Genomic DNA, 27,694 nt, shown 5'->3' on the forward strand with positions numbered 1-27,694 from the left:
CTATCCCCCACCCTTGTCCTGCCTTCAAGATTTTATATTTCTCTTGGTAATAATAATGGTAGAAGCAATATCCTAAATCCTTCTCTCTAGTTAGACTTAAAAATTCTAAAATTGTTGTTGACAATTTATTTTGGGACTAAAATTTAAGCTGTTGATATAGTTTTCTGGTTTTCTGAGTTGCAAGATAGTTAGGGAGAGAAGTCTAGAACTCTTGCCTCAGGCTTAGGACCTCAAAGCAGCAGCATAACCAACACAAGCAAGTAATAGATTCATTCAGCTGAATGAAGTAGGTCCTCAATGAACATCATTTCCCTGTTCTGAATATCTCCCCCCTGCTATGACTTAGTCAGCCACCTTCTTTTGACTATTGAACAGAATATGGGCATCTCATTTCAGTCCCATTCGAAAGCTGAAGTACTCAAACAGATCTAATCTCCAGCACATTATCATCCTCCTGGCCAATCAGTTGATAAAACTTAGTGAATTCATCTTTAAAACACTAGCCTTTGGTCCATTCTTACTGTTTTCAACCTGGTTCTGATTCTTTCACGTGAACTCTTTAATAATTTCCTAACTGGTCCCACTTCCTCCTAACTCTCCTTTCACATAATTGCCAAAATAATCTTTTTGTGTTGGTTCCCTGTTCAGAAGTATTTATTTAATTGATATTCCTTAGGCAGCTACAATCCTTCACAATCCTATCTTTCTAGCCTTACTTCATCCCCCTCTGTTTCATGCACTCTATCCCCATAAAATTAAAGTACTGTCCATTTCCTGATCTTATTCTGCCCTCTCCTGCTTTGATACATTCATGCAGGCCGCCTTTCAAATCTAAAATGTGGTTACTTTCCTAACTCTGTTGGTGGAAATGAAAAACCTTTTCTTTCTTTCTTCAGAGCCCAACAGGTACCACTTTCTCCATGAAGATTTTTTTGATCTGCCATTTTGAAAATGATTTTTTCATGTAACACTTTGAGTCTCAGTGTTGCAAATTCTCAGTTAAATAATTTTTAAAATAATGATAGCAAATGCTCCCCAGCAAATTTTAGGCTCTTTGAAAGCAGGGGGTGTATTTTTATCTTTGTTTTCATATATAATAAATCTTTAAGAAATGTTTATCAAATAGAATTAAATTTAAAAGATGGATGAGCTTGCATCATTTTAGGCTTTTCATAAATGTATTTTAATTTCATATTTATTTAAATCTTCATTTTAAAGTATCTATTCTTTTTCCTTTCCATATTCTGGATAGTATTTAGCATAGGTTTATTTTGTCTAATCTTTGCAAAGCCTTCAAAGACAACTTAAAACTCCATGGGTTGTTTTTTGTTGTTGTTGTTGTTTTGTTTTGTTTTTTAATATCCCAAAAAACCAAGAAAATATTTCAGTAGTACCTTTAAAATTTCTTTATATCCCATAAAAGTTATGAGCCTAAAAGAAGTGGTTTCATAGTACTTTTATTTTTTCATATTTAAAATTTTTTTTATTAAACTTGATTAGATTTATATTTTTGAACTTTAGTAAAGTTAAACTTTGTTTAATTCAATTGCTATTCTGAAGGTAATACATCATCCATGTCCTTAGCCTTGGAAATATGCCAGTTTTATTCTCTTTTCAATTTGAAAGTCTATTTTAAGGCTAAGAGAATAGTCTTGTTTTTGTTACCAGTCATCCAGAACTAAAAGGATTTATCAAACAGCTTGAATAGATAATTTTGTTTCTGTAGATTTGAATTTGAAACCTAGATATTGGATAGAATTTAAAATAGTATTTATTTGAAATTTCTTTTGTGTTTTTCAAAGTGACTTATTAAATAGGTGTGGTTTTGAAGATGTAGGGAGTTAGTTTTGTATTTGGTGTTTTCTCTCTGTCTCTTTATAAATACATATATGCCTACATATATACATACATACTTTATCTGTATATTTACTATAAAAGGGCTTAGTAGAATTCTTTAGGCTAGTGATTTTGACATGTTTGGAAATCTTCAATTTGTTATAGAAATATTACTTGGATTTTTTTTTTTTTTAAATTCTCTTCTCTGAGGAAGGGAATGTGTTTTTGTAACTTTTGGTATACCCAGCATTTACCACAGTGCCTGACACATAATAAGCACTTAAAAACTGTTTATTGGCTTACTAATTGACTTTTATAGATACTTAGCTTGATATTTTACAAACAGAAGCTTTATAAATACTTTTTACAGAAATCACTAAGAAAAATTAGTAAAATGCTTTATTTAGCCTCCATAACAATAGCAATTTTTTTGCTTATTTCACTATAGTTATATATTGAACTAACGAAAAATCTTTGGTTTTGGTTTTGATAGATATATATTTGAATTTATAGTAGGGAGTCAAATTTAATCCATACTTTCATAAAGAAATATGTTCAAGCATCAAACGTGATTCATATGAATGTATAGATTTGTAAGGAAGAATAAATAACAAAATTTACTAATAACTAATTAATGTGTGATGAAATGGTGGTATCATTATGCCAAAAAGGCTGCCTATTTAACTGAAATGGAGTGTAATGTTCTGGCTAGCTTTCTGGGGCTCTTAGTACCAGCCTTGGTTTCAGCAGAATAATCACCACAAGAATAGTCAGGAATAAATTCCAAAGTCACAGTCTGTCTCCTTCACCTGGGGCCAGGCTACCTTTCTGGGGGAATCTTCAAATGGGCCTTAGTCTCAGTGAAGAAATGCAGTAGGCAGGATAGCCACTAGGATGATGGGAGATGGAATGTCTCTCTTTTAGTCCTTGTTGGGCCTTATATACTCTATTACAATTACATCCATTCATCATACTGTATATAAGCCAATCATTATATCCTTAGGGAACCATTATTTGTTGTAAGATTAAATCTATCATGCTGAACTGGAGAACTGTTAATCACCATGCTAAACTAGATAAGGATTGTCTTATCAATTCCACTGAGTTCACACCTTGTTGTAAGATTAAATCAATCATACTGAGCCTTAAGTATACCTTTTCAGTTTTTCCGTCCTCTACAAGGGAGTAACTTACAGTAGTAAATTAACAATTTAAAGATGTCATAAATTACTATTCTAAACAATTTAACACAATTATGGACTTGGAAAAAGTTTAAGGAATAAAATAATGGGCAGCAAACAGATAAGTTTAGCTCTTTTTAATTTTTTTTTTAAAGCAAAACTGTTACTTGGAGATTTCACATCTAGGAAGATAAAACACAAATCTTTTATTTTATTTATTTATTTTTTATTTAACAGTTTTTATTTACCAGATGGGTAGTTTTACAACATTGACAATTGCCAAACCTTTTGTTCTAATTTTCCCCTCACCCCCCAGATGGCAGGTTGACCAATATATGTTAAATATATAAAACACAAATATTAACAGATTGTAGAAGAATAGCTGTGGCCACTGTCAGTAGTTGTATGTTTATTTTATTTCAGAAAAGTTTTTGGTGATTGTAGGTTGTTGTTGTTTTTTTCTATCCATACCCTCTCACATCAGCATTAATTTCATTTTAAAACAGATTGAAATACATGCTACAACTAAATTCCATCAACTGGGGTAATGCCTAATAATAATCAGCAAACAAGTAGATTATTCCTACTAAATGTTTTGTTTGTTTAACTAATGGTCAGTATTCTTATTGGGTATTGTTAAGACAAAATATTAGCCTGGAAAATGATTAATTATGCTTTTGTTTATTCTTTTAAATTATTTTGTTGCTTTGTTTTTGTTTTCTTTATATCACCCTTTTAATATTCTAAGTTGAGGAAGATAGAAGGGTATTGACTGATTTCTAAAATTAGGAACAGAATTGTCAGTATGCCTACCCTTTTTACTATTTATCAAATATTACAGGCTCACTCAACAGTTTTCCCTGACAGAGTGTCAAGTTGCATCTACTTGGCTAGACACATGGTCACCGTGAGTGAACTCTCCCCAATGTTCTTCTTGTTACTATACCAGTTTTCTAGTATGATGGTTAAAACTATTGGAGTAAGTTTTTATACCATCTATCTCATCTAATCGAGATAGATGGTATAAAAACTTACTCCAATAGTTTTAAATGTTAAATTGTGTAAATAAATATATTTCACCAGTCTAATCAGTACTTCATTAATACATAATATTATATGAAAGTTCAATACTCATTTAAGTAATTTCCTGGTCACTAACAGTAACAGAAGAAACTGAAATGCAGAGTTTTCCTATTTCCTGTTCAAGGGGAATAAAAACTTCTAGTTATTTTGTTAGCCTTGTCTTGTCAGTTACTCTCATCATGCCAGAGGTTTTATGGAAATAATGAGTTTCTCCAGCTATTTATTTACAGGTTGTTTTTTTTAAATTGACTTAATGTTTGCTTATTCACTCACTACATCTAAATTTTTTCCTCAAGAAATCCTGAACAAACTGACTCATACCAGTGTCAAGACTGTGATTCATTTCTTTGATATAATTAATAGGTCTAAATATAAATATTGGACACATCATTACAGCTACTGATTATCTATCAAGAGGAACCCATGGTGGGGCAGAGCACATGTACACACAGTAGATCATTAAAGATGTAGAAAATTAAACTAGGGCTGATGAAAGGACAATTACCCATAAAGAAGTAGATATAAATGGGACATAAAAAAGGTAGAAATCCTTTATATGAAACACAAAAGGAAAATCTAAATTGTGTGGCAAGAATTCCAGGGAGTAGCATGAAAGTTCAAATGATATATTTAATATCTGTTTAAAACTAAACACTTTTCCTGATTTATTATGAAAAAAGATGTAGTATTAGACTGATACATTTAATGGCCAGTATTAAATGGCAGGGTTTTCTAATGATCTTTCCTCTAAAACTATGGTGCTTTAATCTGTATTTTGGTGACTATAGTAATTATTGAATATTTTAATATAATAAAATATATTTTAAATTAATTTAATAATTAATGGATAGGAGTTATATATTTGTTTCCTTCTGTTAAATTCATCTACTTAGAGAGATTTATATAACCATCATTACTAAACTGATATAATTTACAGTGTTATTGTCAGAGAATTGACCTCATCACTTCACTGTAAAATAAACTACTATTATAATTAAACTGTGGACAAAATAATGTATTTTTTTTAAAAGAAAGAAATTACAGTTGTTCCCAATCAATTAATGAGGCGATAATTAAATAGAGGCCAAGTCAGCTTGGTTGATTGCAGATTAGCACATGCAATTGTTTTTATGGTATTCACATCTTTTATAATATATTTAATTACACATGAAACATAAGGCTATTTAATTCATTTTTTCAACTCAGAGCTTCCTCATTATTATATCTTATTCCTCATATTTTTTTTGCTATATATTCTTCTTTGTTTTACAAAAAAAGGAGCCAGTTTAAAAAAAAAAAAAGGGAAAAAAAAAGGAGCCAGCTTAAAAAATATATCATGAGGGAATTTATTCTCTTAGCAGAGTTAATGTACCTCATGTATCTACCTGTAATAGACATGTGAGGGTGCGATTATTAAATCCATATTCAAAATTTTGGAATATCTTAAATATATCCATACATGTTAGAAATATCATATGCCAGAATTTATTAATTTTTCCATTAAATATGATTAGATTTTCATAGAGATGACATCAAATTATTGACAAGTCTCATCTACCTGCAGTGCAGTGAAATAGCAGAATCATCAAAACAATAGGTGCTACAAAGTACCAATGTTATTCTAGATTATTCATTGTAGATCATATTTTGATCAATAAATGTCATTTAACAACAAGGATATATAAATAGTCTATAGAGAATTTAACAAAATATTTTTAAAATAAAGAAATATATTTAAAGTCCTGACTTTCCATAATACTGTTTTATTTTTTGCAAACAGAATATCCCTGCATTATCTTAGGCTAAAAACCATCTACTGCTTTTCCTATTTCCTCATAATTTCATTATTTTCACAAATATTTCTGATGTAATTATCATTATTATTTTTATTTTAGACTTGAATATATGTGTGTGTGTATACACACACACACACACACACATTAGGGGCAGATAGGTGAAACTGTGAATGGAGCTTTCTGCCTAGAGTCAGAAAGATGTGATCTCACATCTAGTCACTTACTATCTATATGACCCTGGACAAGTAACTCCTATTTACTTCTGTTTCCCATCTATGAAGTAAGGATAATAGTAGCATCTACCTCACAGGTTTTTAAAAATAATATTTGAAGTGCTTAGCATGTATCTGACATGTAGTTGGTGATATGTATGCACACATATTCTAATTACTAATATTGTTATTATTTTAAAATATCCTCATTGGCGATATGTTATATGTAACTTGGGGCACAGTTTAGTGATTATAATTTAAAATCCTCTTTTTGTAAGATCTTAGGGCTAAGTGGTTTCAGAAGGCTAGACTCCTACTTCTTGGCTCCATATCTTCTAAATTTCTATCAGTATGCTTCCCATTTATGGATGTCACTAATTCTCACATCTGAAATAGTTACTAAAGAATAGGACAAAAGGAATAATAATACCACAATCATAATATCATTAGATATGTTTGGCATTCCAAAGCAAGAACAATCATAACATTTTTTCAGTAGAACACTAAAATAGGTATTATTGTATAATAGTCCATTCATAAAACTGCTGCTGGTTTCTCTGGCCCATATCCCCTCTCTCCATCTGGCGTGGTTTTGCCCAATGACAAAGTACTCAGGATCTGTGCTTACAGAATTTCCAGATCTGTATGACTCCTGGAGGGCCTCAGCCCTAAAAGGTTCCATTGCCACCTTATCTTTAGGGAATGTTAGAGCTTGGCCATGCTTTTTGTTCTACTACTGAGGCTGAACAGGGCAACCTCTCCCTGTTGGCTCAAAGGGGGCTCACACTCTACTTCTTTCCAGTCCCAAGCTTCCTCCTGTCCTCAGAGTATAACTTAAACCCGGGAGTGGAGCAGCCTTTTCTTTTCTTGGTAGCACTGATCTTGGCAGAATTGGGGGTATTGCTGTCCTGCCCTCTTTGTACTCCCAGTGTTTCTGGACACAGTCTTCTACCAAAATGCAGAGTACATGAACCAGAATGGGTTCACACTCAGATAAATATAGTCGGGTGATACATCACTGAGACAACTCATCATTTCTGTTTTATTTTGGCTTTCATGGCCATTATGCCTTCTAAGAATCATCTGTACTACCAAAACCCCTTCTCTGCTAGTTGTTCTCCTTCTGGTCTTAAGCATTTTCTTCCCAGACAAAAAAATCTCTTCTGTGCTAGAGCTTGTGATATAGTTATAAGCTTTCTTATTAGCTCACATCTACCTTTACCTCAGTGCTAAAGAAGAAAAAAAAAAAAGTATAATGCTATTTCATTCCAAGCACTTCCCTTAAGCTGGAAAATTGCCAGGTGCTTCCAGTTTACAAAGAGCAGGGAATTCTCTTCTGTCTAAGGAGCTCTAAATCTCTTCTCAACAAAATGCAACAAAACTGATGCAATTCTACTAGCAAAGGAATATTTCTACACAGCAAAAACCAGCAAAGCAATCAAAGAGTCATTTATTTGTCTGATCTGGAAGGCTTCTTCTACATCTTCTGTCCCTGCTTCCTGTAACTTCTGTGCTCAGCTAACTCATCTCCTTCTATTTTGTTCTATAGTTCTTATCCATTATTCTCTTCCAATTGGCTTCTTTACAGCCACTAATACATTAAATCAGAAAATCTCTTTACTGTATGCAATATAGCTCAAAACTCCATTTTTCTGTCAGATATTGTTAAAAACATACTCTTGACACTGAAAATCACAATTTGAAGAACATTTACTAAAGAAGCATCTTAAGGAATTGTCTTAATGTTTCTGGCTAGAAGTTGGCTCCTCTCTTCTTCAGGAAGGGGGAGCCCTGAACACAGAAGCAAGAGAAGCTTCTTTATATTTGTTAGCTTTGTACAGTCCCTCTCTTCAGAGAACAGATTGCTCTGTTCCCTTCAGGGTTACAGTCTTTCTGATAGGCTTACACTCTCTCTCTCTCTCTCTCTCTCTCTCTCTCTCTCTCTCTCTCTCTCTCTCTCTCTCTCTCTCTCTCTCTCTCTCTCTCTCTCTCTCTATATATATATATATATATATATATATATAAAAACATGGTCTTCCCCCCCAACCCCATGTTCAAAAATTGCAAAAAAAAAACAAAACAAAAAAAAAACCAAAAAAAAAAAACCCAAACTGGGTGTGTTCTTTCAATTAGCCTATTAAGCATGCAAAACAATGATTTGGTCAGATCAGATTATTGACCCCAATTAGTTTGGACTGGATTGTCTATTATCTTAAGTTCTTGGTTTTCTCAGAACCACAAGACTTTCTCATTGATTGAAACCACTTGTGCCTTCTGAGCTCCCCAATTCCTTGTCTGCTCAAGACTTCTGAGAAATTGAAACTTAATTGTTCTGTGGAATCTTAACCTTCTATTTTGTGGAAACCCAACTTTTCAGTATTTCTCATAGGTCTGAATTCAAAAGCCCTTATATAATTTTCCCATAAAACCTAAGTAGTTATTTGATTTATAATTTTATCTATTGTAATCTTCAAAACACTAAAAATTAGTTTCATGCAGTGAGATAATAGTTTATAATTGTCTCATCACAATCTTTGGTCTGGCTTCAGATAGATTCTCTCAGTACTTTTATCTGAGGGACAAGCTTTTATCTAGTCCTTAGGAGCATCTACACCTCTTTTTTTTATATTTCAAGTGGATTTTTTTTTGTCATTTTTCCATATGCGTATGTTCTTTCAGCAGCCAAACTATGTACATACAATAGGATCAATACTTCGTATTTTTTGCTTACTTTTAAATTTACCTAAAGGATTATGTGTTTTTAACTGGTTAAAATAAGGGGGATGTTTAACAAGTGACATGTAACAGTTAAAATATTCTAACTATATCATGAGATATCTTTGAGGAAATGAGGGGTTTTTTGTTTTTTTTTTTTTAATATTAAAGGATGTAGTTATTGTCTCTCTGATGCCAAATTATTTCAGGGTGTGCTCTCTACTTTTTCCCTTATGATTGCGTAAGTAGGAAAATAGAATGTTCCAAACCACTTATGGAAGTTTCCTCCTCAGTATTTTTAATACCAAAAATTCAATTAAATGGTTTTGTGGAATATAAAATTGTAGTTCTCATTAGTTTTCAGGAGGAGATATTTTCTGAATAGGAAAGAAATAATGTTTTTGAACTTTTATATAAACAAACTTTGCAATCACTATTTTAGTTTGAATTAGTTACAGCTAAAATAGTCTTCAATTATGCTATCAAAAAATTGTTCACTAAGAAAAAATGAAATTAATTATTGCCCAATATATACTCTTGGTCCTTTTTGTTCAATATTTTGGGTAGTACGCAATTAGTAACTGATTAATAACAATAAATAGATCTTTCTTTTACAGATTTAACAAACAACACAGACATTACTCGTTTTTTATTGCAAAATAGACATAGAATTCTTTTTTATCATTTCCCAGTTCCCAGTATTTATTTCCTCCTTTCTCCTCTGCGTCTCCATATGATTATTTATAGACATGATTAAAGATCTAGTTTGAAAGATAAGAAACATGTTAACTCTGTCATAGGATTTGAGGTGTATTTTTTTCCATACTTTAATTTAATAACACATGATCATATTGCTTCCTATGTCTTCTTTTGAGGACATGTTTTGAGAGTTAACTACTTAAGAGTTCTATTAATTCCTTAGAAATAGAGTAACATTTTAGGGGTTTCCAACAAAAATTTTGAAATCCATATTTGACTTTTTATATATGGTAAATTACCCTTGGAATATATACTTCCCTTTTCTATAGTCCTAGTGACTTTAGCTTTGTATTTAGTGAGCATTCTTTTGTTTGACATTGTCTAGAACAATTCCAATTTGTCTTATCTCCCAATCATAGGATCTTAGAGCAATGCATTTCCTTCTGTATAAAGTATATATCTAGATTTTTAGATTTAGAGTAAATTTTGAAACATCAAAGCTGAGAGCAATGTATAATTTCATTTAAGGGCAAGATTTTGCATATGATGATTTCTGTTTAATTGAGAAATGATGGACAGACCTCTGCTCAGCTTGGCTTTATAAATTTCTAAAGCCTGAATTTGTTTATTGAGGGGTTATTTAAGCATAATGTGGTTAGCAACAACTCATATCTTCTTCATTCATGATAATGCTTTAAGAGAGCAATGCATTTTCTCGGTTATAGTTCTTGGGTCATTGAGAAGTCACTGTTATGTTGCATCATTTGGATCAACATATTAAGATTACCCTGAATTCTGGGACATTAGCTTGTTCTCTAGGATGACTGATAGTAATTATTAATCACCCCCCCTAACTGCTGTGCTTAAATGATGAATTTCTGAAATCCTGAAGAGGTATGTCAAAAGTGGTATGACAAGGAAGGGAAAACAGAAGGAAGTAAATGAGTTCAGAGAAAAAAAGCAATGCATCATAACATGATGATAAGATAATATTCAATCAAACTAAAGTAGCAAATGCAGTTTAATTAGTTTCATTTACACAGGATCCCATTGACATAGATGCTTAACTCAAGCAGAACATAAGATTTCCCATTATCTAGCTGCAGTGACTCCCAAAGGGGAGATTTGATAAACTCAGTAGTCACTTGATTTATTTGTCATGGTATAAATATATTATGGTTGTGGTTGTTTTTTTTAACTAGTGGTTTTATCTTTTCCATTTAGTTATAGACCCATTTATAATGGCCATTTATACTCACTGCCTCAGGCAACTTTCTAAGATTATTATCTTTCCTTGTGTCCTTCTATATTGGCATAAAAAGTCCCTTATACAAGTTCAATCACAGGTCTGGGGAGCTGCTAAGTGGTGCAGCAGATAGCACACCAGTCTTGGAGTCAGATGACCTGAATTCAAATGCTGCCTCAGACAATTTACACATACCAAAGTAAAAAAGAAATGCCAGGTTCAAAAAAAAATTTTTTTAATTAAATAAACTGAGGATGTTTAATTTTTGGGGGGGCGGGAGGGGAAGCTTTAAGAGAGATATCAATTATTTGAAGAACAGAATTCAGAAAAATAGTAGGAAGTTGTGGAGAGAAATTTGGCTAAACTAATTGCCATCAATAAGCAGATAAACACAAAAGTTCTGGCCAGGGCAGCATCCTCCTTACCATCACTTCTGCTGCAAGCATATACACCTTGTACCATTTTTTGAAGAAGCGACTATTGTGGAAATAGTCTGCCTGCCAGTTGCTAGTCAATTGATACATACAGGTCCACTAAGTCAGATTTGCTCAAGCAGCAAGACCCCTTTAGGGAGAAGGCAAGAGGAAGTCAAATGACTACTACCTTGACTGCTGTAAACCTTTAGACCCTGTGAAGATAATTTGTGACCCTGGACCTAAAAGCCTTAAGAATAGCAGTGTTTCCAATCCCTATGGAGATAAAGCCTGGAATAATTTTCTGAAGATCCAGAAAAAAAAAGTTCTTTTCACTAAAATCCTTGGCATAGTCAAATGGTTCAAAATCAGAAACTGGTAGAATTTTATCAGTTGAAATCACATTTTTAAAAGACGGTTTCACCATCTGTTTTGCTGTTGTTCCCTAACTACTTCTATCTGACTTTAAGCTGAAATCTTTCATTAATGTTGTCTTCCCCTTTAAAATATGAGATATTTGATTTAAAAAAAAAAAAACTCTTTTCGATTTGTATACTTAATACTTAGCCTTTACTTAGTTTTTTTAAATTAATTTTACTTTACTCCTTCCTCCCTTTTTTCCTTCCTTCTTTCCTTCCCTCATCCTCTCATTCTGATTCATTCATAGAAAGAAAATTTCTTATCAAATATATCTATTTTAAAATGGAATTGGCTGCCATGATAGATAGTTTTTTCCCCCTCACTAGAGTTCTTTAAGCAAAGGTTGTATGCCAGCTTCACAACCCAATTAGCATACTTGCTCTTGCCTACTACAATCATTATGACATTTCCTATCTCTATGATTTTGTACATACTGCACCACATGCCTAGAATGTTTTCCCTTCTCAACTCTGAATTTTAAAACACTTGGCTTTTTCAAGACTTGGTTCATATATCTCTTGGAAAACTTTCTTGATCTCTTTATTTCTTTGTATTGTCTCCCTCCTAAAATTACTATATATATATATATATATATATATATATATATATATTGTTGTATACCCCAGTAGACTATAAGAATTTTGAGATTTGTGGACCAGATACTTTTTTCTTTTAAAAAAAAAAAAAAAAACACGTTTAAAAATTGGATTAGATTAGATTGATTCTTTTTCAGTTATGGACTGAATTTGATGGCCCTTGGGGACCCTTTATAACTCTTTCTCTACTCTAGTGGCAATAGTAAGGTTAAAGAACTCAAAGGTCATCACTGAAGAGAAGACCTGAGCTATAATATATAAAAAGTTCAAAAGGGGGGGGGGGGGGCTGTAGTTACATTCCAGCAGTGTAGTGGGAAAAGATGTGAAATTCAAATTGAGACACCTAAGTTCACATTCTTTAAACTTTGTGACCTAATCTTTCTGAACTTGTTTCCCATTTTGTAAAATAGTAATATTTGTGATATCTTCCTCACAGAATTATAGTACTTTAGTGTACTCATTGTTAATTTGTTCCAGAAGTCCTAATGAGTACTGAAAGCAACAAGTATCAAATGAATTTCCAATTTATAGTCTAACCAATTCTCCTTACCCAATTCCCCAGAGGGGCAACTGGGCTTCTAGCTTAAGAGAAACAAGTCATCAGCCTTCCCAAGTTCCTCCTTTCTTAACCCAGTTCACTTTTTGAGAAGAACCAAGCTCTCCCTTTATACTCCCTCCAGTCCCATATTGTGAAACCTTTCTTGGCATGGAAGGGCCAGGATTTGGAGGCAGAATCTATGATCTTGTTCCCAGACTTGGGGCTTTCAGGAGTCCCAGGTCCTCCACTGCCACCACTTCAACCTGGGTTTTGTTGCTATTGCTGGAGCCACTGCTGTTGCTTCTCCTCCAGCTGAGCATTCTGGCTACCTTGTGCCACTTCTAGTACTACTGTTTTAGGAACTGGGGCATTATATGCTGCAGTCACCCCATCCTGCAGCCACTTTCCTACAGTCTGCCTGTTGATGAGCACACCCTCAGCATCATGGGTTCCAACCTGATAGTCATGCACACTACTGCCTTTGCTAGGGAGGAGCTGCCCATGGCTGAAGGCAATAGCAGCAACAGCAGGGGCTGGGCAGTATGCCTGGTCAACCTCACATCCCTGCTGCTCAAGCAAGACAACAACCAAGTGGGATGAGTGCCAAGCAAGTGTCAAGTGCTGAACCAATTTTTTTCTTGTTGAATTTCTGCAAATGTGAATTCAACAAGTTTTGAAGGAGATGAATGCCGAGGATACCACTGTATGTGGAAAATTTCTATAAAACTTAATTGTAGTTGTTAGTTGTTATCTTGAAGTGGTTCCTCATTATCTGTAGATTAAAATACTGGCATGCAAGACAATGTACACATTAATCTACTTTAAATATATATATATATATATATATATATATATATATATATATAATATAATTAAAATAAACCTCTTTTAATGATCAAGAATCAGAATTATAGCAATCTTTAAACTTAGGAAAGATAAGATTCAGCTACACTATACTATATTACAATATATAACAAAATAAAGACTGTAGACAGTCCTATTTTGCAGCACAAATGAGGGGGGAGAAACCTTAATTCAAGTTTTTTCTTATCAAATTTACATGTCAATGTCAGTAAGAAACTTCCTGAAATAGCAAGCTTCAGGTAAAGACAATAAGGAAAAAAGAAAATGTTTCTTATTGATTCTTATTGGGCTTCATAATATAGTTGAAAGAACTGGCTTTAGATTTAATGAGGGAAAGGAAAGGGGGAACCCCATTTCTCGGTGCATAGATAATCCCATGTGTCGCAGTGTCCCCTGTAAATGAATTTACAGGCCCGAAAACCTAGATTCATAAATAAAAGGTTTATTGTAGTAATTTGGAAGTAAAGCTCAGTTAGAAAGACTCCAGGGCCGAAGGTGGCTGCTGGGCGGGCAAGAACCCCTACATGGTCGGTAGGATACCATGTGTTGGCTGGGAGGGCTCCGGCTTGGCCCTTTTTATACCTAGAAGATGATGGGTGGTACCCCTAAGTTCTCAGCAGGCTTTTCAGTTTGATCAGGTGAGGGCTGGGGGAAGCTGAGCTGATGGTGGGGCTGGGGACGGATATTCAAAGGTACCTTTGACCAGTATTTGTGAATCAAGGTCAGCCATGGGTTGGGCAGTCAGAGAGGAATCTTAAAGTGACCTCAACCTCCATCAGATTCAGAGCATCCTAGATCAACTTTGTATGGCTACTTGATATTCCTACCATCACCATGATAGACTACTATCACCACACAACTACTACTTAGCATTTATATATTGGTTTACAAATAGTATCTTACATTATCAACCAAGATAATGTTTAACTTTAATCACACAATAGTTCCCAAATTTAAGTACTGTTATTCCATTTACAGGTGAGGAATTTGGGGCTGAAAGAGGTTTTTCCAAAGATCACATAGTATGTGAGAGTAAATTTTACCTTACTTTTCTTCACTCTAAATTCATAGTTTTGTTCTCTGTTTTACCTAGCTACCTCCAGCCTGAGTTCAGTAACTTACTTTCCTTTGTCCCAGGACTTCAGCCTCCACTTCAGACAAATCAGGTTAGATTAGATCTCCCAGAGGACTCTGCAAAAGCATAAATTCCATGATTTAGTCCAGGGATTCAATAGAAGGGCAGGGAAAAATCATGTTTCAGTAACATACTAACCTGCCTTCATGCTTCATAAAGAAAAATCATCAGTCCATAAGATCCCACAGTTAGAGTTAGGGAAAAAAAAATTCTCTAAAGGCCTATGATTACTCCTAATCTACATATTAGCTAGCTAAGGACCAGAAAATTGAATTTTTTGTGTGACCTGTGCAGTGTCCCAGAGGTTCTTGATAATTCATTGTTTTGCCAGAATTTGGTGGCTGGGTGGGGGCTTAAATTCACTTGTTGCCCAGAAACTCTTGAATTTCTTGGAATTTTTTTTCTAATGTTTCACTAAAACATTATTTTTTATTTTTTTCATCATTTCCCAGTACAACCCACCCCTACAAACACACAAAGAAAACCAGTTAAACAAATGTCCATGAAAACAATTCTAACAAAGTAATTCCACTTCCATACCTGTGGGTCCCCTTTCTCTTTAATAAGAGGAGAGATATGTGATTTTATTATCTCTTTTCTAGAATTAAGATTAGTTATTAGCATTAATCTGAGTTCTGTTGCCTTTTAGTGTTGTTTTTAAGTCAGAAGGCATACTTAATAAATATCTACTCTGTGTCAGAGACTGTGGTAACAATTAGCCCTGGGGATATAAAGAAAGGCAAAAGATAGTCCCTTGATTTCAGTGAGCTCCTACTCCAAAGGGGGAGGCAATATTCAAACAACTGCATAAACAAGCTCATTTAGCCTCTCCCTGCAACTGATTGTAGGAGACATTGTCCAGCTTGCTCCTAAGGCTTTCACATTTTGCTAACTTCTGAATTTTTGCCAATCACTAAGCCACAACTTAATACATTGAATTCTTTGACTTAATCTGAGTCAGTTTGACTTCTTGATCAGAAATTTACATCTAATTCCTAATCATTTTCTCCTCTCTTTTTCTGTTATTATATATTGGTATACATTCATTATTTCCCTTCATGCTTCTGTCTACCATTTCAGTCCTCAACAGTGGACGGGTTTTTTTGTATTTATTTACATGGAAAGTACATACAAAAATAATACACCAGAGTAAAGCAACTAAAATGTGACTTAACAGAAAAAAACTATCGGGTTTCAGATTGGATTCATTCAGCATATATTAAATTCCTATTCTGTACAAAGGCATTGTGTTAAGATTCAAAGATAAACAAAAAACATTCTTTACCCTCTCTGCTAAGGGGAAAAAAAACCCAGTGTTTTGTTTGGGAAAAAAAATATTAAAAAAAAAAGTAAATATAAAGTATATGCAAAAAAAATACAATATTAAATTAAGGCAGTGAGGGCACTAAAAGCTGGAAGAATCTTTAGTAGCAAGTGGTACTTGAATTGAATCGTGAAAGAAACCTGAAATTCGAAGAGGTACAGGTTAGCAAGGAAAACATTTTAAGAAATAAGGAATTATATATCTCAGAGAAGTAATTAAGTTTGGCTAAAACTGAAGAATCTATGAAAATGAATCATGTGGGGCAGCTAGATGGCGCTGTAGAAAGAGCACTAGCCCTGAAGTTAGGAAGCCCTGAGTTCAAATTTGGCCTTCCTAGCTGTGGGAACTTGGGCAAGTCACTTAACCCCAATTGCCTCAGCAAGAAAAGAAAAGAAAAGGGATTATTGAACATAATTCTAGAAAAGTATGCTAAAACCAGATTGTGAAGGGGAAGTACTTGATAATTGTATTTTAAGAATTTGGCAGCTATTGAGTGATGAGGTTGTGAGAATGGGCTCAAAGAGAGAAGCAGGTTCAAAGGGAAAAGAATTCATCAGCCTGAGAAACTTTGGCCAAAGGAAAGTTTTATTTTTCACTAAGAAAGAATTCTCTTAGTGGACAAACCTCTAATAAAATCAGGAGATTTGTAAGGAGTACATTCACAGAGCTTTGTTTTTATCCAAATCTTATTCTGAGGGCCGGGGCCAGTTTGAGCTGATTATATGAGTGAGATCTCCAATAGAATTAACCACTAGGAGTGGTCCTGGATTAATTTTCAACTCAATAGAGGGTAAAGCAACTCAAAGGAGGGGATAACTAGTCTCACAAAGATAACAGAAAGAAATTACTTACCTTGATTCCCTGAGGCAGCTCTCTCCCAGTGGTGAGCTCCCCAAAGTTTCCCTCCCATCTCCCCAAGTGTTCAAGGGGAACACTATCTGCATCAAGAGAATGGATTAGAGAAAGAATCGAGTTGAGGTAGGGAAACCATTTAGGAGATTGTTACAGTAAGTAGTCCAGATTTCTTATCTGGACTGATACTCTGAATATAGGGATTGTTATATGTCTGTAGAGCATACATGTTTGTGGAGATAGAACTGATAATGAAGAAGGGACCCCTAAACTCTAAAACTCCTTGAAGGAGAAATTCTCCCTTGGACTCTGCCTCAGTGAGGGACCCTACCCAAGGGAAATAAGATAAAACAGCTTCATTCTGTTATCTAGGTGGGGTTGGTTCAGTCCTTAGCAAAAGAATTTCAACCCTATTCAATTAAAGAAACTCATTCAATTCTATTCAAATTCAGCTTGTAGCCAAAACTCCTATTATAAAAGAGCCAATCTAAAATCCTCTTTTTGCAGAGGTTCTAAACATGCTATGCCAAGGAGCCTCTGACCACTGAAACAATATTCTCTTCCAGTGATACCCTCTCTTTATCCTCACCTATTTCCATAACGAGACTTTATGCCTCTGTCAGGATTTCCAACCTTATTTCCCAATCACTATAATAAACCTTTTTTTATCAGTCTAGGTTTTCAGCTTTGTGAATTGCTTTACAGAGAATCTTTGCACTCCCAAAAGGGGGCTCCCCAAACTCCCTACCCTTGTGCCGAATATCTAGGGGAGGTAGGGGAGCCAAACCTCTTCATTTGGTTCTCTGAATCTGCCACTAGACTGTATCATTTAACTCCCTGACCACCAGAAACCCTAATCTCATTTTGGTTCCCTAAATCTAGAAGTCATCATTTGGTTCCCTGAAAGGGAACCCCAAAACCTAAACCTCATCAATAAGATGGGAAGTATTTAGATATGTTGGGTTGAGAGAATAAAGAGTGTAGGAAAATCCCCAGGTTATAAAAACGGTGTGACAGAAGAGAAATGGTAATAAAAGAAATAAGAAAATTAGAGGAGTGGGGGGTTATCTACATGATTCCTAATTCTGTTTTGGACATTGAGTTTGAGATGCCTACCATTGACAGTATTCATTAAGCAATTGGTCATAGGAAGTGAGAATTTAGGAGATACATTGCATAGAATTTAGGAATGTTGCATAGAAAGAGATCAACTAGAGAAGTCAACTAGAGATGGTAATCCATGGGAACTGATGAAATTACTTAAGAATGAGGGTCTAGAAATTGAAGAAGAAGGAAGAGGCCTAGGACAATCTTGGGAAATACTTGTAGATAGTCTCCATAAAAGAGACTAAGAAGCAGAAGAAGAAAATCTAAAAGAGATCTGTACAATGATATAGTAAACATAGCCTAGGCAAGTTTCTAAAGAAAGAATGATTAAAGTGTCAAATGTTGAAGAGATCAAAAAGAATGGGAAGTGAGAAAAGGCCATAGGATTTGGTAATTAGAACATTAATGAACTTGGAAAACAGTTGTTTCAAGTGAGTAACAAGGTAATTTAGATAGTCACTAATCAAATCCAATCACTAATAATTAAAGGAATGTAAATTGGGACAGTTCTTAGATTCTACTTCATATCCATTAGTTATTAACTATTGAATTCTTATTAGCTCTAGAATGTTTTGATAAAATATTTGGGTCACATACACTGGAATTCTATATTGTTTTACAAATTACTCTGAAACATCCCCTTTCATGAGAAAATACCTGTGAATCCTAGGAAGCAGTGATATTAACCATAAATAATTTAAAGATAGGAGAGTATCTTCTGAAAATTTATTTCAAATTCATGAGTTATTCATACTTACCCTTTTAGTATAAATGGTTTGCTGATTTTAATTGGTTTTATCAAGTATTAAGTGCTGATTTTATATAAAGTATATTTCTTTAGTGACTTAAATATTCCCCAATGATAGTATAATTGAAGCAAATAAGGTTAACACAAAATTTGACCTTTTAAAATTCTATGTAGCCATTTTAAAATGCAAATTTGAGAGAGAATTTTCTTATCCTATCTAGAGGGTATTTTTATGTTATAAAACTCTATATTTTAAAAGATAAACTGAATGTCTATAATGTAAAACAAACAGTAAAGGTTGGAAATATTTTTTCCCAGAGGTTGAGCACACTGGTTAGAGTACCTAACAGATAACAAATATTACAATGAATCAAACATATCTGCACTGTGGATCTGCCCTGCCCTGTTCTCCTCACTACTTTTCCTTCCCCTCCCACTTCCCCTTTCCTTTTCCCTTCACACTTTGTTTGCACTTATCTAATTTGCATTCTTCTGATTGTCAAATCCCTTTTTTTTGGATTTTAAATTTAATTAGGGTAAAGATTGTCTTAATCTAAATTTTGCTTCTCTTAAGATACTAAGTGTCTTTTGTTAGGTTAAAATCAAAGTAAATGATAGCTATGTTTCTTTGTTTAATAAAGTAGAACAAAGCTCTCAGGGAACTGAAGAACATTCAAAGAAAATATTATAATCACAAGCAATTACAGTTTTACTGTCAGAGAAATGGGTTTTTAGAAGATTTTTTAAAAAGAAAATTGATTTTAAAAACTTAATTATTCTTAGGTAATTGTGATATAATTAGATTAATAATTTTCAGTGATTTAGATAACTTTATCCTTTGGCCTTTCTACTCTTTTCCCATGTATGTTAAAGTTATTATGTGTTAAAAATGATATGACTGATATGACTTTCTATATAGGTTGAACAAATACCCAAACTAATGATAACAGATCATCAAAATTGGAATTATTGATTGAATTGTTCTTGGAATAGGATTTTGTGTGTGTGTGTGTGTGTGTGTGTGTGTGTGTGTGTGTGTGTGTGTGTGTAGAAATAATTGCCTATTTTGAATCAGAAGTTAAAATTCTAGCTCTCCCACTTGACTATTTGTGGATCCCTGGCAATCTTCATTTCTCTGGATTTCAGTTTTTTAATCTGTAAAATAAAGGAAATTGAAACAGATGACTAGACAGATCCAGACTTCCTCATGACATTAAGGACCTATGGTGTCCTTGTATGTTATCATTGAGTAAAAAAGCTTAAGATAGTCATTGTGATTTATTTAGAAGTGAAATCCAGGGCAGGCAAAAATCAATAATCTTGGCTCCAACTTTTTTTTGGGGGGGTAATAGATAAATGTATAAAATTAATTATTCTTGGAGTTGCCTATATCTGTGAAGTATAGATAGTGATTAGCTGCCTACTTAACTAAAAGAATTATTGAGAAGATATCAGTGAAATTATTTTACTTGAAAGGGAAGAATTACATTAATTCAAAGTATTATTTTGGTTGATTTTACTTTTAAATCAGCCTTTATTAATTGTGCTTCCTTTCAACAACATTAATGTTTATTTGGAATTTTAATTATTTTCTACCAAAAATTATATCTAATAGTTTTAAAAAACAGATGATGTTTGTTATGTTTTTTCTTAATCATCTTCTTGGAGGTGACATACAGTTCTGAAATTAGTCATTTGAGATTGAGAAAAAATATGACAGAACTTTGCAAAGTTTGACTAGACTTTGAGTTTTAACAACTAAAGAATGTTGCTTAATTACAGCTTCTGTTTAATTAAGATAACAATGCAGAGCCTTTCATTAAAATTAACATAGAAAAAGTTCTTCCTTGGTCCTTGGAGAGGATATTATATGCAAGCCCTGTTGTGTGGGTTGCAAAATGTCACTGGAATTTATATGCATTACTTGTCTAATTGCAGTAAATGTAGCATGTCCAGATAGGTTTAAAAGTTGGATGGCTGTTTGTTACTTACTGAAAATCACTTGAAACCTCAGTACCCAGAGGCAGCTGTTCACAGGTCCTTCACCTCTCCCCAGAGATGGCTGGGAAGACTGTGTTGTTGGACCCTGTCTTTTATGGCAGGAGCAGTAAACATGACAGGTTGTTTGGGAGCCATCTGTTTAAAATGGCTACTGCTTTGTATGCAGCAATGAACTTGAGATCAGTTTTCTCTCTGTCTTCATGGTAACAGTCTTATTTGGTGTCACAACAGGTGGAAGTTGATGGGTCGAAACTAAATGTGACCAGTGAATGGAACCTGGCTTCACCTTTATTGTCTGTCAACATTGATGGCACTCAGAGAATTGTACAGGTAAATAGATATACTTTAAATACTTTGATATACTTTCAAATTCCTATCAATGTCTGCATGGTTAAAGTTTAAAGGTATAATAGGTGAAAACAATTTTACTCATCCATCTGATACCACATGGTTTTGAATTAAATTTCTTTGGAATGCATTTTTGAGAAATATACTTTGGTAACTCACAATTTTGTGGGGTTTTTCCTTTCTTTTTTGGTGGGAAGGGCAGAAACTTGTTGTGGAAAGTTCTATTTTCTTGTCGTTAATACATTTTTCATGTCATTATGCTTTACTATTTAAGGTCACTTAAAAAGTAAGAAACTGAGGCAAGATAGAGATTAGAGAGTTAAAATATTTTATTTATTGGAGAGTTTTGAGTGTGGGATTCCAGTGATTCTTTATAGGGTTTCAGAAGAACAATGACAGAATGGGGGAGGTGAGGTGGAGGCACCAGACATTCAGATAAGTTGGAAGGTCTGGAGTCATGATGTTTAAGATAGAAAATCTTTCTCCTTATCTGGATGAAACATCCTGATGATTAGGAGGGAGGGGTGGTGTTGCAACCAGGGAGATTGAGCCAGAACAATTAAGGAGATTGAGGTAGAACAATTAAGGAAACTGAGGTAAAACAATTCAAGGAGACTGTGGCATAATAACTTCATAAAGTAATTAGGAAGTTACCATTTTAGTTATCTTACTGACCTGACTTTTCTGACCAGGTAAAATAATGAATTATTTTAACAAAGATAGTAGACACTGAAGTAATCTCTTCATAATCCATAGAAGTTTCTTTAAATCTTTCAAGGGCCATTTGTCTTACTGTCCCAAAGGTGAGGCTGTTCACTAGAACAAACCCCAAAATCTGAAATACTTTTGGAAAGAAATGTATTAAGTCGTATTGTAGAGGAATGTAAGCCAGAAAGGAGATAGCCAAACTCTGGAAGATTTACATTTATATAGAATTTAAGATACACATAAACCACACACTGTTAAGCAGTTTTGTCAGTAGGGCAATTTGAAAGCAAGGAAGAGTGAGATATATATCACTAAATATAAACATTCAATAAAATTTTACCAGAACCCAAAAAACAAGGTTGAGTGGATCCAAAATAAGTTCTGGTGTTAAAACCCCCCAAAAAGAATATTTTGGATTGATCCAGGATCTAAGGGACCCAGAAGCCCTTGTACATGTCACCAACTTTCATGGAGAGCTACTGAAGTCAAGGTGATATTCTGGCTTCAAACAATCTCCAGTTGGATTTAAACAGTATAATACTTATTAATAAAACTTTTGAACAATAAGATAAAGCAGATTCCTACAGAAGTTAATACCCATTGACTTTAATATCTCAAAGGTAGTTAACGTTTAATTCTCTATAGATAAAGAACTCTGTTTACACTTAAATACAACCTTGCTAACAGTCTACAAATTTCCAAACATAGCTTCATTTGCTATATAACAAAATCAGTAACATAATCTTCAACAGTGCAAGATTGGCAAGTAAAGTTACAGAGACATCTCTCCTGTGACTAGGGACCAGAGAGTTCAGAAGATTATAGGATGTAGAGTTCTAGACTGATCAGGTGCAGTAGATGACATTCTGGTTCCTGTATTAATTGGACTAGATGACAAGAAAGACACAGAGACTGAGACAGAGAGACAGACTTATTCTGAGACCCAGAGGTGTTGGATGAGTTGTCCAGGATTATAGCAAGTACTTAGAAATAGCATTGGAACCCATGAGTTATATAGCATGATCTCCTATGTTTTCTCCACCATTTTTTAAAAGTTTAACACGGGATTTAAGATTATCATAATTTCAATCTAATAATCATTCTTATTGACATTCTTATTATTCTCTATCATGCTTTTCTTTCCTTGTGAAACTGCTTTTAAGTTGACTTTCCATTGTGATTTGATGCAGGGAAATTGAATATATATATTTGGCTGTAAATTCTGGTTTTATTCATTGTATTTGTTTCTTAATTAGAGAAAAGCTAACATAATAAGAACTACCAGTTTTATAGAGCAAACATTTTGTTTTGAATTTAGAACAAAGTTATATTAAAGATAATAATTATTTGGCTAAGACCCAAAGTTTCTTTTTGGTATTTTCATTGAGTCTTTCCAAGGTTTCAAAGTAACTTAGAGGCAATCTGAATTTATGTTAATATTGTACTGGACATACAAGGACTCTGGTTAAAACTTGGGTGGAATGAGCAATCAATAAATATTTATTATGTCTCTAGTTTGTGCATACTATGATTATATACATTAGATGCTCCTTTAGTTGTGGGGTATAGGATAACAACTTTGAAATTTATATTCCTTAAGACACATTAAAATAAGCATAGATCACATTTACATAGCATTTCTAAGATTTGCTTGTTTTACATATATTTATTTAGCTAGGCAATAAGCATTGATTAAAGCAGACCAATTAAGAGTCTAATGATTTGGACCTTGACTCAGTTCATAGTTGTGTGAAGGGAGAAGAGGCAAATATATACCACCACTTTTGAATTTGTACTGATTGTATGTATGAACACTGACAATATGGAATTCAGTATAATGTGGAGATTCAGAAACTGAAAAATGGTGGTGTTTTTTTCCAACAGAAATGGGGATGTTTGGAAGAGGGGAGAATTTAATATCATGAAATTGTGGAGAATGAGAAAGTGATCTATTATACACATAGCTCCATTATACAGAAACTTATTTGCTGCTATTTGAACATGGCATTCCATCATCTGTCATTTTGTTGGTTATCTCTCATGCCAGGAAATTTCTCCCTCTTAGCTTCTCACTGTCCCTTTAAGATTCAGGTCACATTACAAAAATAATTTCGCTTAGCAAGTAATCCAATATATATTAAACATGTGCAATTATTCTATAGATATTTCCATAATTACCATGCTCACAAGAAAAATCAGATGAAAAAGGAAGAAAACAAAATGCAAGCAAACAGCAACAACAAAAGTTAAAATGTCATGTTGTGATCCACACTCATTTTCCACAGAACTATCTCTTGGTGTAGATGACTTTCTCTTTCACATATCCATTGAACTGGACTGAATCATCTCATTGTTAAAAAGAGCCATGTCCATCAGAATTAATCATTGTATAATCTTGCTGTTGCTGTGTATAATGATCTCCTGATTTTGCTCACTTCATTTAGTATCAGTTCATGTAAGTCTCTCCAGGCCTCTCTGAAATCATCCTGCTGATCGTTTCTTACAAAACAATAATATTCCATAACCTTCATATATTATAATTTATTCAGCCATTCTTCAATTGATGGGCATTCACTCAGTTTCCAGTTCCTATCCACTACAGAAAGGGCTACTAAAAACATTTTTGCACATACGGGTCATTTTCCTTTTTGAATGATCTCACAAAAGTAATGTATTTTTTTTTTTCTTTTCCTGAGGCAATTGGGGTTAAGTGACTTGCCCAGGGTCACATAGCTAGGAAGTGTTAAGTGTCTGAGATCAGATTTGAACTCAGGTCCTCCTGACTTCAAGTCTGATTCTCTATACAGTGCATCACCTAGCTGTCCCAAAAGTAATTTTATTTTTATTTTATTTTATTAATTTTATAATTATAATTTTTTTGGCAGTACATATGCATGAGTATTTTTTTTTTTTTACAACATCCCTAGTATTCATTTTTCCAAATTTTCCCCTCCCTCCCTCTACTCCCTCCCCTATATGACAGGCAATCCTATACATTTTCCATGTGTTACAGTATAACCTAGATACAATATATGTGTGTAAATACAGTTTTCTTATTGCATGGTAAGAATTGGATTCCGAAGGTATAAGTAACCTGTGTAGAAAGACTGTAGTGCTAATATTTTACATTCACTTCCCAGTGTTCCTTATCTGGGTGTAGTTGTTTCTGTCTATCATTGATCAGCTGGAAGTGAGTTGGATCTTCTTTATGTTGAAGATTTCCACTTCCATCAGAATACATCCTCATACAGTATTGTTGTTGAAGTGTATAGTGATCTTCTGGTTCTGCTCATTTCACTCAGCATCAGTTGATTTAAGTCTCTCCAAGCCTCTCTGTATTCCTCCTGCTGGTCATTTCTTACAGAGCAATAATATTCCATAACCTTCATATACCTTAATTTACCCAACCATTCTCCAACTGATGGATATCCATTCATCTTCCAGTTTCTAGCTACAACAAAAAGAGCTGCCACAAACATTTTGGCACACACAGGTCCCTTTCCCCTCCTCAGTATTTCTTTGGGATATAAGCCCAGTAGTAGTATGGCTGGGTCAAAGGGTATGCACATTTTGATAACTTTTTGGGCATAGTTCCAAATTGCTCTCCAGAATGGCCGGATTCTTTCACAACTCCACCAACAATACATCAGTGTCCCAGTTTTCCCACAGCCCCTCCAACATTCATCATTATTTGTTCCTGTCATCTTAGCCAATCTGACAGGTGTATAGTGGTATCTCAGAGTTGTCTTCATTTGCATTTCTCTGATCAGTAGTGATTTGGAACACTCTTTCATATGAGTGGAAATCGTTTCAATTTCATCATCTGAGAATTGTCTGTTCATATCCTTTGACCATTCATCAATTGGAGAATGGTTTGATTTCTTATAAATTAGGGTCAGTTCTCTATATATTTTGGAAATTAGACCTTTATCAGAACCTTTAACTGTAAAAATATTTTCCCAATTTGTTACTTCCCTTCTAATCTTGTTTGCATTATTAGTATTGTTTGTACAGAAACTTTTTAGTTTGATGTAATCAAAATCTTCTATTTTGTGATCAATAATGATCTCTAATTCTCCTCTGGTCATAAATTCCTTCCTCCTCCATAGGTCTGAGAGGTAGACTATCCTCTGTTCCTCTAATCTATTTATTATCTCATTCTTTATGCCTAAATCATGGACCCATTTTGATCTTATCTTGGTATATGGTGTTAAGTGTGGGTCCATATCTAATTTCTGCCATACTAATTTCCAGTTTTCCCAACAGTTTTTTCCAAATAATGAATTTTTGTCCCTAATGTTGGTATCTTTGGGTTTGTCAAAGATTAGATTGCTATAGACTGTACCCTTTTTTTGTCCTTTGTACTCTAATCTGTTCCACTGATCTACCGGTCTAAAAATGAAAAGGGAGAGCTTTCAACCAATGAAGAGGAAATTAGAGAAATAATGAGTTACTTTGCCCAACTTTATGCCAATAAATTTGATAACTTAAGTGAAATGGATGACTACCTCCAAAAATATAGGCTTCCTAGATTAACAGAGGAGGAGATAAATTGCTTAAATAGTCCCATTTCAGAAAAAGAAATAGAACAAGCTATTAATCAACTTCCCAGGAAAAAATCCCCAGAACCAGATGGATTTACATGTGAATTTTATCAAGCATTTAAAGAACGACTAGCCCCAATGTTATATAAACTATGTAAAAAAATAGGGGATGAAGGAGTTCTGCCAAATTCCTTTTATGACACAGACAAGGTACTGATACCTAAACCAGGTAGGTTGAAAAGTGAGAAAGAAAACTATAGACCAATCTCCTTAATGAATATTGATGCTAAAACCTTAAATAAGATGTTAGCAAAAAGATTTCAGAAAATTATCCCCAGGATAATACACTATGATCGAGAAGAATTTATACCAGGAATGCAGGGCTGGTTCAATATTAGGAAAAGTAATTTTTTAAAGTTAAAATCTGAACACCTGATTCTCCCAATCAATCAGTTCTTCTGTAATCCTATTTATTGCCATTAGGATAAAATACAAATTCTTCTGTTTAGCTTTTATAGCTTTATATGACCTAGTCTTGTCTTATCTTTACAGCCTCACTGGATCTTGCTTTCTCTCCCATAATCTGTGACACAGAAGATAGTATAGAGGGAAAAGGAAAGAGGTCAAAGAATGAATTTTGGGAGATATCTATGGTTATTTCCAGGAAAGAAGATTGAGCAGCCAGCGGGTCAGAGAAAATAGGAGAGAATAGTCACAAAAAACTAAAGAATAGTGTTAAGGAGGAGAGGGTGATATTTATAGTGTCATACCTTGCAGAGAAATTAAGAAGGATTAGGAAGTGTCACCTCTATTAGAATCTAAGCTCTTTGTGAGTAGGTATTGTTAATTATTTTCCCAGTACTTGCCACAGTGTCTGATACAAAGTTAATCACCTGAAAATACTTTTTCAAAATTGACTGATTGATATCCCACTAAGAAAAATCTTAGTTTTTTATTGCACACATATTTTCTATTACTAAATCCTTCCACCTAGTCTGATATTTCCAATACATTTTTTTTGTTACATACTTGAAGAATTAACCTAATACATAATTCAAAGGGCAGAAGCTCAGTATAGCTTTTTAAACATTGTCTCATAAATGTTCTAATTGAAATCTGGATACTAGAAAATTTTAATAGTTATTGTATTTGCTAAATCTTATTCAGTATTTGACTTTTTTTTTTGTTTATACAACTTTCTAAAACTATCCAGTCTTCTGTTTCCTTAGTTCCTCTCATATATTGTTGCCATTCTGAATTTAAAATCTCTTCCTTTAATGTAGTTCTTAGGAGTTAGTATCATCATAGCAACTTGCACATAAGAGTTA

The 27,694-nt window shown here is 33.8% G+C and overlaps 1 protein-coding gene across 3 annotated transcripts in view; it reads left to right on the top strand.

Moving 5' to 3' along the window:
- Positions 1–27,694, top strand: part of PCCA (propionyl-CoA carboxylase subunit alpha) — a 423,045-nt gene that overhangs the window by 307,516 nt on the left and 87,835 nt on the right. For all 3 annotated transcript variants that reach the window (XM_074299450.1, XM_074299452.1, XM_074299451.1), the window contains one exon: positions 20,998–21,096. In XM_074299450.1, coding sequence (XP_074155551.1) covers positions 20,998–21,096 — 99 coding nt within the window. The remainder of the gene's footprint in view (positions 1–20,997; positions 21,097–27,694) is intronic.

The sequence above is a fragment of the Sminthopsis crassicaudata genome, chromosome 3, assembly GCF_048593235.1.
Source record: "Sminthopsis crassicaudata isolate SCR6 chromosome 3, ASM4859323v1, whole genome shotgun sequence".
In the NCBI taxonomy this organism is placed as follows: Eukaryota; Metazoa; Chordata; class Mammalia; order Dasyuromorphia; family Dasyuridae; genus Sminthopsis; species Sminthopsis crassicaudata.